Source organism: Tachysurus fulvidraco, chromosome 19, assembly GCF_022655615.1.
Source record: "Tachysurus fulvidraco isolate hzauxx_2018 chromosome 19, HZAU_PFXX_2.0, whole genome shotgun sequence".
In the NCBI taxonomy this organism is placed as follows: Eukaryota; Metazoa; Chordata; class Actinopteri; order Siluriformes; family Bagridae; genus Tachysurus; species Tachysurus fulvidraco.
Window position 1 is genome coordinate 21,032,113 of NC_062536.1, and position 17,115 is coordinate 21,049,227.

General features: G+C 36.6%; 3 protein-coding genes across 6 annotated transcripts in view; 2 read left to right on the plus strand and 1 right to left on the minus strand.

The window, feature by feature from the left end:
• The window catches only part of LOC125139585 (sialic acid-binding Ig-like lectin 7), a 6,105-nt gene extending 1,607 nt beyond the window's left edge, over nt 1–4,498 (plus strand). Inside the window, exons 2-5 of the mRNA XM_047803990.1 lie at nt 2,128–2,196; nt 2,366–2,728; nt 3,019–3,345; nt 4,315–4,498. Coding sequence (XP_047659946.1) covers nt 2,139–2,196; nt 2,366–2,728; nt 3,019–3,345; nt 4,315–4,409 — 843 coding nt within the window. The 5' untranslated portion in view covers nt 2,128–2,138 and the 3' untranslated portion in view covers nt 4,410–4,498. The remainder of the gene's footprint in view (nt 1–2,127; nt 2,197–2,365; nt 2,729–3,018; nt 3,346–4,314) is intronic.
• Nucleotides 1–12,901, plus strand: part of LOC125139577 (scavenger receptor cysteine-rich type 1 protein M130-like) — a 257,256-nt gene extending 244,355 nt beyond the window's left edge. Inside the window, exons 17-18 of the mRNA XM_047803953.1 lie at nt 12,272–12,334; nt 12,771–12,901. Coding sequence (XP_047659909.1) covers nt 12,272–12,334; nt 12,771–12,886 — 179 coding nt within the window. The 3' untranslated portion in view covers nt 12,887–12,901. The remainder of the gene's footprint in view (nt 1–12,271; nt 12,335–12,770) is intronic.
• The window catches only part of LOC113650187 (B-cell receptor CD22-like), a 1,781,460-nt gene that overhangs the window by 215,109 nt on the left and 1,549,236 nt on the right, over nt 1–17,115 (minus strand). The window lies entirely within an intron of this gene.

The following is a 17,115-nucleotide window of genomic DNA, read 5'->3' on the forward strand; positions in this document are numbered from 1 at the left end:
TACACATACTGTAATATACACACACTAATATACACACTGTAACATACACACACTGTAATATACACATACTGTGATGTACACTGTAATATACACACTGTAATGTACACACTAATATACACACACTAATATACACACTGTAACATACAGACACTGTAATTTACACAATCTTTAATGTACACACTAATATACTAACTGTAACATACACATACTGTAATATACAAACTGTAAAGTTACACACCTGTAATATACACATACTGTAATACTACCACTGTAAAGTACACACACTGTAATATACACATACTGTAATATACACACACTGTAATATACACACGTAAAATACACATACTGTATATACATACTTGTAATATACACACACTGTAATGTACACATACTGTAATTACACACTGTAATATACACAACCTGTAATATACAGCATACTGTAATATACCACACACTGTAATGTACACACACTGTAATATACACACACACTTAATATACACATACTGTAATATACACACACTGTATTATACACATACTGTAATATACACACATAATGTACTTCACTGGCACACACACGGTAATGTACACACATGATAATGTACACACACACGGTAATGTACACACACGATAATGTACACACACACGGTAATGTACACACACACGGTAATGCACACACACACACAGTAATACACATACATTGTAATAAATAGACACTGTATATAGTCACTAATATATACACACACACTGTATGTACACACACACAAACTGTAATGTACACACACAAACACAGTAATGCACACACACACACACACACACACAAACACACCACACACACACACACACACGTAATGTACATACATACATACACACACTCTGAAATGTACACACACGCACACACACACACACACACACACAAACACAGTAATACACACACACACACACACACACACACACACACACACACACACACACACACACACACACACACACAAACTGTAATACATACACACATTGAATATACACATTGTAATATACACATACTGTAATATACACACCCTGTATACACACATTGTAATATAAACACTGTAATATACACACTGTAATATACACATACTGTAATATACACACTGTAATACACACACACTGTAATACACACACTGTAATATACACATACTGTAATATATACACTGTAATATAAACACTGTAATATACACACAATGTAATACACACACTGTAATACACACACTGTAATATACACACATTGTATACACACACTGTAATATACACATACTGTTATGTTCACACACTGTAAAATACACACACTGTATACACACATTGTAATATACACACACTGTAATACACACACTGTAATATACACATACTGTAATATACACACTGTAATATACACACACTGTAATATACACACTGTAATATACACACACTGTAATATACACACTGTAATATACACACACTGTAATATACACACTGTAATACACACATTGTAATATACACATACTGTAATATACACACACTGTAATACACACACTGTAATATACACACATTGTATACACACACTGTAATATACACACACTGTAATATACACACTAATATACACACACTGTAATATACACACACTGTAATACACACACTGTAATACACACTTACACACTGTAATATACACACACTGTAATATACACACACTGTAATACACACACTGTAATATACACACACTGTAATACACACACTGTAATATACACACACACTGTAATACACACACTGTAATATACACACTGTAATACACACACTGTAATATACACACACTGTAATATACACACTGTAATATACACACACTGTAATATACACACTGTAATATACACACACACTGTAATACACACACTGTAATATACACACTGTAATACACACACTGTAATATACACACACTGTAATATACATACACTGTAATATACACACACTGTAATATACACACACTGTAATACACACACTGTAATATACACACACTGTAATATACACACATTGTATACACATGTACTAACCGTGTTATTTTGATTACATGATCTGTACTTTACTGTCTGAGATTATTTCTCATTATATTTGTCTCTTCTCCAGATGAATCTTTCATGAACAGAGAAATGAACTCAGTGAAGAAGCTCATCATCATTTACTCTCTATTTCAAGGTTTGTGTAGAATCTAATCTAATTTGTGAGATCATGTAAATATGGCTAGATAATCAGTGTGTTACTGTAGTAATGACTTAATGCTGTGTGTTATTGTGTGTGTGTGTGTGTGTGTGTGTGTGTGTGTGTGTGTGTGTGTGTGTGTGTGTGTGTTATTGTGTGTTTGCAGCTGTTTTGTGTAGAGAATTCTCCATCAGTCTACCAGAGAGTGTAGAAGCTCTGAGAGAACTCTGTGTTCTCATACCCTGCAGTTTTCAGATTACAGAACAATATGACGTAGACCTCCGGGGAGATCCTACAGGAATCTGGTTAAAAGATGGCATTAATACTGAGAATAACAAAGTCTTTAACTCTAAAGAAGCTACAGAGAACAAGATTGAAGGTGAAATTATTGGAGATCTCCTCATGAAGAACTGCACCACCATCTTCTACAACATCAGTGAGAGTGACAGAGGAAGATATTACTTTAGATTAGAGGCTATGAGAGGTGTAAAAAACACTTATACAACATCAGTATCAGTAAGAGTTCGAGGTGAGTACTGCAGCAGTGTGTGTGTGTGTGTGTGTGTGTGTATGTATGTGTGTGTGTGGGTGTGTGTATGTGAGTGGGTGTGTGTGTGTGTGAGTGTGTGTGTGTGTGTGTGTGAGTGAGTGAGTGTGTGTGTGTGTGTGTGTGTGTGTGTGTGTGTGAGTGAGTGTGTGTGTGTGTGTGTGTGTGTGTGTGTGTGTGTGTGTGTGTGTGTATACACTGTAATTACACTAATGATGCACTGGAACACATTTCAAACTCATCTCTAATGTGATAGTGTGTGTTTATCTCAGAATCTCCAATCAGACCCTCAATAACACTGTATAAGGAGGATCAGGGGGAGGTGGAGGACCACAATGAGGTGGTGGAGGGAACTTCACTGAGTCTCATTTGCTCTGCTCCAGCTGCTCCATGTCTCTTAAAGCCTCCCACTTTGACATGGAGCTTCCTGCCTGAGGGGAGAAGACAGGAGCAGAACCACAACACCAGCTTCAGCTCCTCAAAGCTGAACTTCAACGTTACTCACCTGCATCATGGACTCGATTTCACCTGCACTGCCACCTACCAGCTCCAGAACCTTAACAAATCAGTACAAAGCTCTCGTACTCTACATGTTCTGTGTAAGGGTTTAATCTTAATCAAGTCACATTCAGTAGACCTTTAATGATTTATGGAGTCTCCTAAATCCTGTTCCTCCTCCTTCAGATGGTCCTAGAAACACATCAGTATCAGTGTCTCCATCTGATTCAGTACTTTTGGGCAGTTCAGTGTTTCTGAGTTGTAGCAGTCCAGGCGGCATCCGGAACAGATGCCCAAGCCAGCTCAGCTGACTCCTCTGGTGCCATGTGTACTGATGGACACCCTTATGCTTGAACATGGTGTTTGTTATGGACAAACTGTGACTAGCACAGAAGTCCAATAACAGAACACCACTCGGGTTCAGGTCGGGGGGGCCGTTCCTCCCAATCACGCCCCTCCAGGTGTCACTGTCGCTGCCCACGTGAGCGTTGAAGTCCCCCAGTAGAACGACGGAGTCCCCGGTCAGAGCACTTTCTAGCACCCCTCCCAGAGACGCCAAGAAGGTCGGGTACTCTACGCTGCCATTTGGCCCATAAGCACAAATAACAGTGAGAGACCTCTCCCCGACCCGAAGGTGCAAAGAAACGATCCTCTCGTTCACCGGGGTGAACTCCAACACATGGCTACTGAGCTGGGGGGCTATGAGCAAGCCCGCACCAGCCAACCGCCTCTCACCACGGGCAACTCCAGAGTAATAGAGAGTCCAGCCTCTCTCGAGGAGTTGGGTTCCAGAGCCCAAGCTGTGCATGGAGTCGAGCCCAACTATCTCTAGTCGGTATCTCTCAACCTCCCGCACCAGCTCAGGCTCCTTCCCCCCCAGCGAGGTGACATGACTTGTCCCTAGAGCCAGATTCCTGTCATGTTAATAATATATATGACATTTGTCCAGACAATATTATGTGTGTTGCTAATAAAATGCAAAAAATTTACTAGCAGTTTATTTTACATTTTTAATTCTGAGTTAATTCTCATTGAATTCCATTCTCTGTGTTTAATTATTTTGTGTTCAGTTGTAGATGTTTCCTCTGTGCTGATTGGTGCTGCTGTTGGAGCTTCAGTAATGATGATACTGTGTGGTATATTCCTGTGGTTAACAGTTCTGTGATCACCGTGCCGTCCACACGCCACCACCGCTAGGAGATGAGGCTGCATCAACTTCATTGTAACTTTTAAGCATTAAATCCTCTAAATACATGGTCATGTTATACATTGTTTGAAAGCTTAGACTCTCAGGATTTTATTAATCCCACACACAAAGCATAATATGATTTATAGCAGTCATAAAAATGTAATAAATTTGATAGTCACCTGAACTAGGCGGTGCTAGTTCAGTTTGTTTACTTACCATTAAACTCTTCCCTTTCGTCACTGGCGTAATATTTTCCAAAACAAATATTTTTCATAAATCCGCAAGTGTCCAAGAAAATTGAATATTCAAGCCTTTTAAACCAAAACGCTTTGCTCGCCTCACAATAATTATGTTTCTGACGGGAAACTGTAAACAGTAGTTCACTTCCGTCCATTCTTTTGGCTCTCACTTCTCATTGGAGGCTTATAAAACTACAGTTTATTCAGATTTGTCGTCCAGAGTCGAACGAATCAAACAAGCCCTCTCATGAGCCACTCGTTGCCCGTGGTGTAGAGATAGACAGCTAAGAAGCCAATGATGGCTCTCCATTCTATTTGGAACACCCTCCTTTTGATTGACAATTGTTCCCTCCAGTAGCAATTTCATGATCTGTTACCTTTACAGCTCTTCCAAAATTTAATGTTGGCTTGTCAGAGCAAGTATTCCCAAAGGCCGGTATGCTAGGGTGAGAAATACTTTTGAAGAATACCCAAACACACACACACATAAGCACACACTCACTAACACACACACACTCACACACACACACACAAACACTCAATAACACACACACACATACACACACGCACACACACAATCACTCACTAACACACACACACATGCACAAACACTCACACACACAAACACTCACTAACACACACACACACACATATACACACACACACATATACACACACACATACACAAACACACACAAACATGCTATGAGTTCAGACCCGAATATCTGTGTCGCAATTCACCTTATTGTGCTGAGTGTTTTGATATATCACGTCAATGTTGTGGAACTTTTTTGATTTTGCATATACTGGAGGCTGTGGGAAAACTGAAAGGCCAGTCGGTCCACCAATTTAAACCTATGACCAGAGTATCACCCTAAAGAAGCTGGCTGAGTTTGAGTTAGATAGCTAGAAAGCTTGCTCTAAACATCTACCTCTAATCTACCGAAACCTCTAAACATTATAATGGGTGTCTATGGCAAAAAAGACTACTTTGAGACCCGGTACTGTGAGTACCAGAACTCTTATCACTTAGAAAAGGAACAGCAACAAACTTCAGACCAGGGTCTACGCCATAACCGATCTTGGTGCATGTGACTCAAAAGCCCTAGGAGGAGTTTCTCTGGATACATTTTTGTCTCAGAAGAATCAGCAAAACAGAATTTGTATTTAACAGACGGTGTGAGGACAGATGACCTGAGCACTCAGCTGTATCAGTGGGACTTAAATCCATCTGTATACAGCAGTGATCACATCAGTGTCCATGTTGGAGTGCCGGTGTCTCAGTCATCTTACATGAAACCGTGTCTCTCCCCATTAAACACACGCTTTTATCACATAAAGCTCTAAAGTTCTAATGAAAGGCAGACAGACAGACAGATATAACAGAGACAGAAAGACAGAACTGATTAAATTCCCATTTGTTTAATGATCTAATGTTGAATAAATATAAGAAGTTCTTGCTACAATCTCAAAGGATGAGAGAATGAGAGTTTATATGTATTTTAATACAAATGGGGCATTATGTGATCAGCTGAGGGGAGATTTGTGTAGCCTCCATCATCCTGTATGTCTCAGAGGAGGTGATGAGCTGGAGACTCTGTGTGCTGTGGTCCGTGTTAGTGTTTCGTGTCATGTATGTGTTTAGTGTTTAACACATTGTTTAGACTTTGTGTGTGTTATGATTGTATTTACTCTGTTAAAAAAACCTCCTGCTTGCTTTGTGCAATTTAAATGGATGAAAGTTAAACATGCTTTTATTGTAGAACATCCCTCAGATGGACTGATGTAGTAATGCACACAAGACATGTCCAGTTGCAGCATAGAGTTATTTCCAATACTAAGTTTTTTCTCTTTGCTATCGTCCCTTTGGGTATAAAATGGATATTATGGTACTCTGGATAAGGATTATTGTGTATTATTGCACTACATCATTAAATCTATTTGTGTATGTTCTCCAGGTGAACTTTCCTGAACTCAGAGATAAAATCAGCATTGTTTGTTTTCTGTTTTTTTGTTTGTTTCAGTAATTAATGTGTGACCTAATAATAAATGTGTTAAACTGAATCAGTTTGGTGTCATTCTGTAATGCAGTCGCAGCTCTTACTGGTTCTTAGTCTCGAGACATGTCATTACTAGCTGAAATCGATCCTCTGCCTGCTCACGCCACCATATGCTGGTGACTGCATGAATAACCAACTAAATCAACCAATATAAACCAAAATGTTCATCAAAAATATTTATTTATTATTTTTTGGTATTCATGTTATGGTTAATTATGTTACCAAATATAACACAACTTAAAAACACAACTTAAAAATAATAAACTTAAATAAGCCCAATAAATGTAAATTATACATTTATTAAAATCCTCATTAATGTATTTCAATAATGAAGATTTGTTTAAGTGTAATATCACTCCTAAAACCAGTTCATCTCATCAACAGAATAATTTATTGTCATTGTACAATGAAATGAAGACTCACATTTAAAAGGAGCACACATTCAAATTCTAATTAAAGTTTATTTCTTTAGCACTTTTAACAATAGACATTATCTCATTAACAATAGACATTATCTCATTAACAATAGACATTATCCTAAAGCAGCTTTACAGAACATAAACATAAAACAAAAGGTTAATATAAAGATTACTGTAATACAAAAATTCAAGGATAATAATAGTTATATTTAAATGTGTTAGTATTTAGGGGGAAGTCTTGGCCTAATGGTTAGAGAGTTTGACTCCTAACCCTGAGGTTGTGGGTTTGAGTCTCGGTCCGGCAATACCACGACTGAGATGCCCTTGAGCAAGGCACCGAACCCCCCAAATGCTTCCTTGGTGTTTTGTTACTGATACTGTGTTATTGTGTGTATGTGTGTGTTATTGTGTGTGTGTGGGTGCGCACGTGTGTGTTATTGTGTGTGTGTGCGCACGTGTGTGTTATTGTGTGTATGTGTGTTTGCGTGTCTGTGTGTTATTGTGTGTATGTGTGTGTTATTGTGTGTGTGTGTGCACGTGTGTGTTATTGTGTGTGTGTGTTATTGTTTGTGTGTGTGTGTGTCTGTGTGTTATTGTTTGTGTGTGTGTTATTGTGTGTTTGCAGCTGTTTTGTGTAGAGAATTCTCCATCAGTCTACCAGAAAGTGTAGAAGCTCTGAGAGGACTCTGTGTTCTCAAAGCCTGCAGTTTTCAGATTACAGAACAATATGACGCAGACCTCCAGGGAGATCCTACAGGAATCTGGTTACAAAGTCTGCACCACCATCTTCTATGATATCAGTAAGACTGACAGAGGAACGTATTTAGATTAGATTAGATTAAACTTTATTAGAGGCTACGGAAAGTCTAAAAAAAAACTTATAGACCATCAGCATCAGTAAGAGTAACACACACACACACACACACACACACACAAACACCCCACACACACTCACTCACACACACAACCATTGTGTAAAGTGGGAGTGATAGTTAAAGACTGAGTGACTATAAACACCAGATATTTAAATTCAGATTTATAAACATGAATTAGATTTATTTATATACAGCCTGGCAAAAAAATCACCACCTTAATTTTAAATAGAAATTAATTAATTAAACATGAATGAATGAATTAAAAGAATGAAACAGGTAAGAGCTTTCCACTGAATTATTACTGCAGTGATTAATACGTTTCAGCTGCTAACAGGTTATTTAATACGAACTGAAGCCGTGAGCAGCTTCTCATTTCTTAAACCACCAAGTGGGATGTCAGATCCTGTGGTCATGGGAAAGACATTACTCTGTTTCAGAAGGGGCAAATTATTGGCCTGTGTCAAGCAAGGAAAAGGGCAAAGGAGCTGAAAATACTAACTCTGGGTCCAGAAACCCTGGAAGCTTTGTGGAGAAACATCTTCCAAGTGGTCAGAAAAAAGGATGGATTATGATAAGAAATCACTTCAACTTTTGGTGAAATTAAATCATAAAAAACAACAGTAGAACTTAATTGTGTTACGTGTTAAGTGTTAATTGTGTTAAGTGCTGAAGTCACCAATGTAATTTTTGGTGCATTAAAACCCCTGAATTTTCATTACACAACTAAGTAAGCTACATTTTTCACCATGTAACTGAAATATTCACTTTTTGTTACACAATTCAGGAAACTATGAAATAAAGGAAATACAGCTTGTGGTTTTAAACCTGACAGAGTGGTAGAAAAAAACACATATGATATTTATTTATTTATTTAATTGATATGTTTATAGATGATTCTTAATACCTCAAAAATTTTAAATGCTATTTTGTCTGTATACATATGGTTAACTTTAAATATAATTTACTAATAATTGTGAAAGTGAAAGTGATGTGACATATAGCTAAGTATGGTGACCCATACTCAGAATTCGTTCTCTGTATTTGACCCATCCAAAGTGCACACACACAGCAGTGCACACACCCGAAGCAGTGGGCAGCCATTTATGCTGTGGGGTCTTACGGGTCAAAGTGACCACTAGGGGATGACCCAGAAACAAGCTTTATTTAGCCAATAAGCAGACGATTCCAACGCTATCCGGCATGCCGTATGTTCTTTGCCTGTGTCTGCGTGAAAAAGCTGCGCAGAAGAATTCTTGCGTAATCCCTGACCTTTTGTCCCTCTCACAGCTCAGGGTGTCAAGTTACAGGCCTGTTTTCACACCAGAGTGATAGAGAGAGAGTCTAGGCTTATTTATGGCTTGTCAGACTGAGCCTGCAGCCTTTTATTTCAAAGTTATATAGTAAACAAGTACACAAAAACGCTGCACCCGACGACCAGGGCCGTAGAAAAATATTCATATAAAATCCATTTTTGGGTCTTTTGACTTGAAATTTTTTTGGTGAAAGCCAAGACATGTGGCTATGACCCTCAGTTGTTATTTGGTCCCTAACATGTTCCAGAAAAATAAGATTAATCAGTTTATAAGGTAAACAACCCAGGCGGAAATGAAAACCTGCATTCAAACCCCTGTAACTTTGTGCCAGTAAGGCCTAGAATCAATCTAACACTAGTTTCTGAAACTCGAGAATCTCTTCTTTCCAATGAGACCAGGCTCACCCCTGTGTGTCAAAGTATGTGGGAGCTGTACCACTTTTTGTTGGGTAGGTCATGTAGGCGAAAAACCTGCAAAAGGGGGGGCAATGCTTAAAGGGGTTAAACTAATCTTCTGAACACTATAATTTAGAGTAAATACAAAAAATGAAAAATATTAGAAATGTTACATAAAATAGTTTGTGTAGATTTCCAGGAGAAATACAGCAGATTCTCCAACATTCATAGTAAACCTTACCTGTTAATGTCCTTATAAAAATACACTAATTGTACTGGAGATTCTATAAATTTAATGTTTTGATGTATAAATGTCAAACATTACTCAGCATATCTCCAGGCCAAAGCTGACTGATGCAACTAAATTCATAAATAAAAGAGGAAACAAATATGATTTGAATATGAAAACACGTGTGTGCGTGTGTGTGCGTGTGTGTGTGTGTGTGTGTGTGTGTGTGTGTGTGTGTGTGTGTGTGTGTGTGTGTATGTGTGTGTGTGTATGTGTGTGAAATGTTTACAAATGTGTAGCTTTTGTTTTTTCTGGAGGCCAACTGAAATGCAATGCCCAATGCTTTGAACAGTGTTTGACTCTGTGTGTGTGTGTGTGTGTGTGTGTGTGTGTGTGTGTGTGTGTGTAGCATCATTTAGGTAGATCATATTTTGCCCTCTGCTAGGCGAAGGCATATCAAAAGTGTGAAATATTTACAAATGTTTGGCTTTTTTTTTTTCTGGAGGTCTAATGAAATGCAATGCCCAATTTCTGTTTGTGTTTGTGTATTTGTGTGTGCATGTGTGTCTGTGTGTGTGTGGTGTGAGTGTGTGTTTTGGGTGCATGGTTAGTGGACATTTTATGTGTGCATTTTTGTGTCTGTATGTATGTTCATTGCGCTGAAAAGGGCAAAAGTGTGACCTATAGCCCCACTAAATGTGGCCGGGTCAAAATGACCCAAGCCGAACAAAAGCGCGTAGTTTATATTGTTCTGAATACATAGATCAACGAAAATAAACAAAATTAATTTTGCTTGCAAAGTTCATAATTTGGAAAAATCCTGCTAAATTTCAGGCAAATATGTGGAGGAAAAGCAAAGTTATGACACATTAAAATCTTCCGGCCGGGTCAAACAGACCCAGGGAGAATATGAAGGTTAAAGTAATTGTACAGAACAAATGCTAAAGACGTTTTTCTGATAAAGAGACTTTTACAGAGAAGCTCAGATGAATCCATCTAAATGTCTGATCACTTGAAAACATGCTTCTCTTCAAAATTCTACATAATTTGCTTTGTTCTATAAATGTTTCTCAAGTCACCACAAAACAGAAGAGAAAGTATTACACCAGGTCGTGTGCAGGTCATGATGAACATTGTTCTCTTTTTTATCAGTTACTACACAAAATACTGCAAATGTAGATTGTGGCAGATTCTCTGTGCCTCTATATTCTCTTGTGTGTGTGTGTCTGTGGTTTTAATTGTGAGAGAGAGTGTGTGTGTGTGAGAGACAGACAGACAGGCAGAGAGAGAGAGCGAGAGAGTGTATTAGTGTGTGTGTGTGTGTGTGTATAGGTATGAGTGTGTGTGTCTGTGTGTGTGTGTGTGCGTGCTCATGTGTGTGTAAGATAGTGAGGTAGTGCCTGTGTTTAGGTGTGTGGGGTAAAGTGTGTGTGTGTGTGTGTGTGTGTGTGTGTGTGTGTGTGTGTGTGTGTGTGTATGTGTATGTATAAGTGTGTACGTTTATGTGTGTGTGTATTTATGTATAAGTGTGTGTGTATATGTGTGTGTGTGTGTGTGTGTGTGTGTGTGTGTGTCTCTGCTCTTCTGAACACGTCTCCTGACTCTCCTGCTCTCCTCTAACAGGAAGTCTCCTCTCTGAAGAACAGCATTCTGGGTATGAGCATGTGAATGATGAGCTTCTCTCAGGTAAAAAAGACCAGAGTGTGAGTTTGTCTAACTCCATTAACTGAAAGATATTAGAATTAAAATTAGAAATCAGAAATGACTACATTTGTCCTTTCTGAGACGTGATTATGATGTAGTGTGTAGAAGAATTACAGTAACTCCAGTGTTTTAATGCTGACACATGAGATCTCACCATCAACCTTATCTTACTTTAATCTCCTGAAATCCATCTGATCAAATTTATCAAAGCTTCTTTGGATGAGGATTTTATTGAGTATAAATGTGTTTAAAAACCCAAAACTAACACATTGTTCTTTTTACAGTAAAGTCTGGGATCAAAGAAAAGGCTGAGTATTATGATGATGTCATGGTTTTTTACACGTGTACGATGTCATTTTGTTTCGTGTCATCAAACACACAGTGTACAAACTGTCACTTCAGTAAACTTTAAATATCTTTAAATATCTGTGTTTTGGTGTAGAGGATGAAGCTGAGAATTATGATGATGCCATTACAGCTGATCAGAAGTCAGTTATACTGACAGGTATGATAATAATGGGACAGTGTGGCATCCACAAGCATCCAAATGATCATTAATGACATTGATGTGGATTTAATAGCTTTTATCTCTACGTTCTGACAGAGGACGTGTCCGAGAACTATGACGATGCAGTTACCACTGAAACAAACACAAACATCATCACAGGTCTGTTTTTTCATGAAAACGGAAGGAATTTATTTACCTTAAAATTTAATACAGTAAAACTCAAGCTTTGTGGCTTAATTCCATTTTAGTACACTGTTGAATTCTGCATTCTGATTGGTCAGTAGGTGTTGATTAATTTTCTATAACAGCAGCTCTGACAGTACTGCAGATGTAAACCACAGGTTTCTATTAATGATCCAATACATTGTGGTTTCTATAGTAACAGCTCATTCACATGAACTTAAATTCACATAGATTTATATTAAAAATCTGTCTGTTCATCAACATGGTGAAGTTTTCTGTAAGAAAATTATTTTTTATTGTTTTACAGATTTTTTAAAAACACTGCTTCATCACACCACCCTGTAACTCAGTATTTTACTGTAACACCAACACACACAGTGGTTCATTATTTATTCATTTATTTGTTCATTAGACAATCCAGAAGATTATGATGATGTCATCACTGAGGAACAGGATGTAGGAGAGACTGAAGGTGAGCGACTTCCTGTTTATTCTCTAATGTACATAAGTTTACAGGCAGCAGAGTAAAATATTAAATTATATATGATTATATTATATATGGTATATAATAAATATCAGCTTTCAGATCAGTTTTTAGGACAAATATAATAGAACATGTATTTATTAAAGAGTTTAGATCAGACCTACTGTAAATATTATCTATGATACAGAACATAAACATCAGATCACAGTTTTTATAACAAATCACCATTCAGTCAGATTAAAGAATCTGATGTGATAAATGTCCTCTATTCTCTTCATTTATGGTTTAAATATCAGAGAAATCCTACATAGTGCATCGTTTATGTATTATAAGTTGTTACAAAACAATTACTGTATTAATACAATATAAAGGATGTATTAAAGAAGTAAATGTGTTTATTTTACAGAATATGATGACGTGGAGGAGAAATCTGATCAGAAGGTTGTGAGTTCAAATCTCAGCACCACCCTGAGTGCAACCCTCGATAACTCAACTGTATAAAATCTTCTTCATCCTAATGAAAAAATGCCAACACACACACACACACACACACACACACACACACACACACACACACACACACAGCTGCTCTCTCTCTCTCTCTCTCTCTCTCTCTCTCTCTCTCTCTCTCTCTCTCTCTCTCTCCTAACTCTTTGATATACAGATTTATAGAAATATACACAGGTATAAAGTGTTTAGCTGGACACCCAGACAGTTACTGTCATGGTTTATGTGGACTCACCCTCCTTAATATTACATGAATGAAATCCCTGTAAAAAAAAACAACACATATGTAATTCTAATATAAAGTGCATCTAACTGATTTGCACTCTTGGAAACTATTATTATTATTTTTTTATTATTATAATTTATTATAAAATTTGGATTTATGTTATTAATATTTTACACAGAATTATGTGACCATATCAGCTTTCATAAAATTTTAAACATGGGATTAAACAGACATTTAAAAAATATTCAGGAGTTGTGTTTGTATTCAGAAAACTTCTTTAATTAATCATATCTATAACTTATTATAATTATTGAAATAATATTGTATGAAAATTATTATTATTATTATTATTGTTATTATTAATAATAATAACAACAACAATAATAATAACAATAATAATAATAATAATAATAATAATAATAATAATAATAATAATAATAATAATAATAATAATACTAATAATACAGCAGCATCCTAACAGCGCCCCCAGCAGTTCATGTGAGAGAAAATATTTCACTAAACAGAAATCTCAGTTTGTAAATTCTTTACTGCCATCTTGTGGATACAAACTTGTAATGCTCTTAATAAAAGTTATTATTAAATTAGTTTTTATAATCCTGAAGTCCAGAGTAAATATGTCTTTATTAATTTAAACATTTAATTGGAAATTAAAAATTCTAGAATATATCAAACATTATGTAATATTACTTAAAATTATTAATAATTTATTCATGAGTGGAGCTCTGTATACTTGGCCCAGTTTTGCTGTTGATTTTGTTTCATTTCTCTTCGACAATTTGTTTTCCGGATGTCCTGAAATATTCACCTTGGTTTATCTCTTACTGTATACCACAGCTTTCAAAAGGTTCTTGTGCCGAGATTTAGTCACAATTGATTACATGAAAGTTATTTTATATATTATATATAATAATATATTATATATAATGTGATGATGTGATTTGAGTGTGTGACTCTTGTAGTGATGAATCTGTGTTCAGTGTCATTATAGAACATCTCAGGCAGTAAAAATAAATAAATATTTATATACTGATCAGAAGGTTGTGAGTTCAAATCTCAGCACCACCCTGAGCTCGGCCCTAAACCTTATATAACTGAACTGTATAAAATCTTCATCTTAATGAATAAATGGAAACACACACACACACACACACACACACACACACACACACACACACACACACACAGCTGCTCTCCTTCCTAACTCTCTGATATTCAAATTCTAAGACATACCCACAGGTATAAAGTGTTTAGCTGGACACCCTGTTAATGTCATGGTTTATGTGGACTCGCCCTCCATAACATTATATAAAGTGCGTCTAGCTGATTTGCACTCCTGGAATCTCTTATTCTTTTCCAAGTTTTATTACTATTTAGCACAAACTGCAATATTTTTATGACCATATCAGCTTTTGTACAATTCTAAACATGGGATCAAGCAGACATTAAAACACTTGTATAATTACTCATATCTGTAATTTTGTAATATTAGCAGTTTTATCAATAATAATAACAATAATAATAATAGTAATAATAATAATAATAATAATAATAATAATAATAATAATAATAATACAGCAGCATCCTAACAGCACCCCCAGTAGGAAAAGTGAGAGAAAATATTTAACTAATCAGAAATCTCAATTTGACAATTCTTTACTGCCATCTTGTGGATACAAAATTGTAATGCTCTTAATAAAAATTAGTAAAATAATCATTTAAAATGATTAATCTTTCTAATCCTGAAGCCTGGAGTAAATGTGTGTTTATTAATTTAAAGATTTAATTGGAAAATTCTCCAAATTCTAGAATATAGCAAACATTATGTAATATTACTTAAAATTCATTCATTCATTTATTCATTTATTCTCTACCGCTTATCCGAACTTCTCGGGTCACGGGGAGCCTGTGCCTATCTCAGGTGTCATCAGGCATCGAGGCAGGATACACCCTGGACGGAGTGCCAACCCATCGCAGGGCATACACACAATCTCATTCACACACACTCACACACTACGCACAATTTTCCAGAGAATCCAATCAACCTAAGGAATCCAAGGAAACCGGAGTACTTGGAGGAAACCCCTGAGGCACGGGGAGAACATGCAAACTCCACACACACAAGGCGGAGGCGGGAATTAAACCCCCAACCCTGGAGGTGTGAGGCGAATGTGCTAACCACTAAGCTACTGTGACCCCGGTACATACACATTGATGCATAATGTCAATTACTGTGAAGGTCTCTGCAATTTAGAGGGTGATGGAGATGGAAGCCAGACGAACTCCACATACTTTTATCTTTGTGAATGAAGCTGCATTCCACCTGGCAAAAACACGACACAGGGGAAGAAATGTACTGGGACAGAGAGTGACTGTGGAGGTCCCAGGCCAAAGGGGAGCTAACATCACGATGTGTGCAGCAATGTCCAATGAAGGTTTGCTGTTACACAAACCACTTATTTGCCCCTACAATACAGAGAGACTCATTTCTAAATGACCTACATATTCGACTTGTGCCAGCAGAGGAGAGAAGCCAAAGGGCATCAAACTCCCCTTCCTTCATTGTTGTCTGGGATAATGTGGCATTCCACCACTCGCTGCAGTCACAGAGTGGTTTGTGTCACATCCCAGGATGTCAGTATTATACCTGCCTCCATACTCCCCTTTCTTAAACTTCTGTGTGGAGGTGGAAGGTGATGTTGATGAGAACTTGTGGTCAAATGCAAGAGAGAGAGCTAGAACTAGAACTGTAATTTACTATAATGAACAACTACACATGTTACAGTAATGTGTAGAATGTATTTTATTTATTCTTTTTTATTATCATTGCAGCCCTGGAGTTTTTTCCCTCTTTTTTCACCTTTTGGTTATAATTTTCAAGTACTATATTCATATCAAATTTTGATTAATTTCTGATTCATTTGTGTTACAAATGCTTTCAATAAAGTGAGATTGTGTTACAGTTTTCTATATGAAGAACTGATTTATGTGTAAAATCAACTTTAAATAAGAAAAGTTCATCAATTATGTAATGCTTCCTGTTGTTAGTGTTTTTTAGGTCAGTGTGTTGTGAATGAAATGTGTGTTTTCTGAATGAGAATTGTTGCCAGTGTTTGTTGGTCTGAGTGAGTTCTGTAGGTGAGATTAACTGTTTTGCACACATTCATGCTGGTAATGCTGACTGTGTGAAGAGTTTTGAAAATGTGGTTTCAGTATTGAACAATGCTCGTTAGCAGCTGAAAAAAACTGTAAGAATCAAAATGCAGCTTGTTATATTAAAAATAAAGCATAAACTCATTTTACCTGCAAATGATGATCTATTTTATTGTATAAACTTATTTCTTACTTTAAAAAACTGACCTGTGTTCATATGTTAGTCCATGAGTGAGTGAGTGAGTGAGTGAGTATTGTATATTGTGTCATTATTTTTGTGAAGCAATATTAAAAAAATATATAATTTATATAAATACAAATATGAGTTATTATGATGTTTTATTTTAATGTTCAGAACACAATAAAATC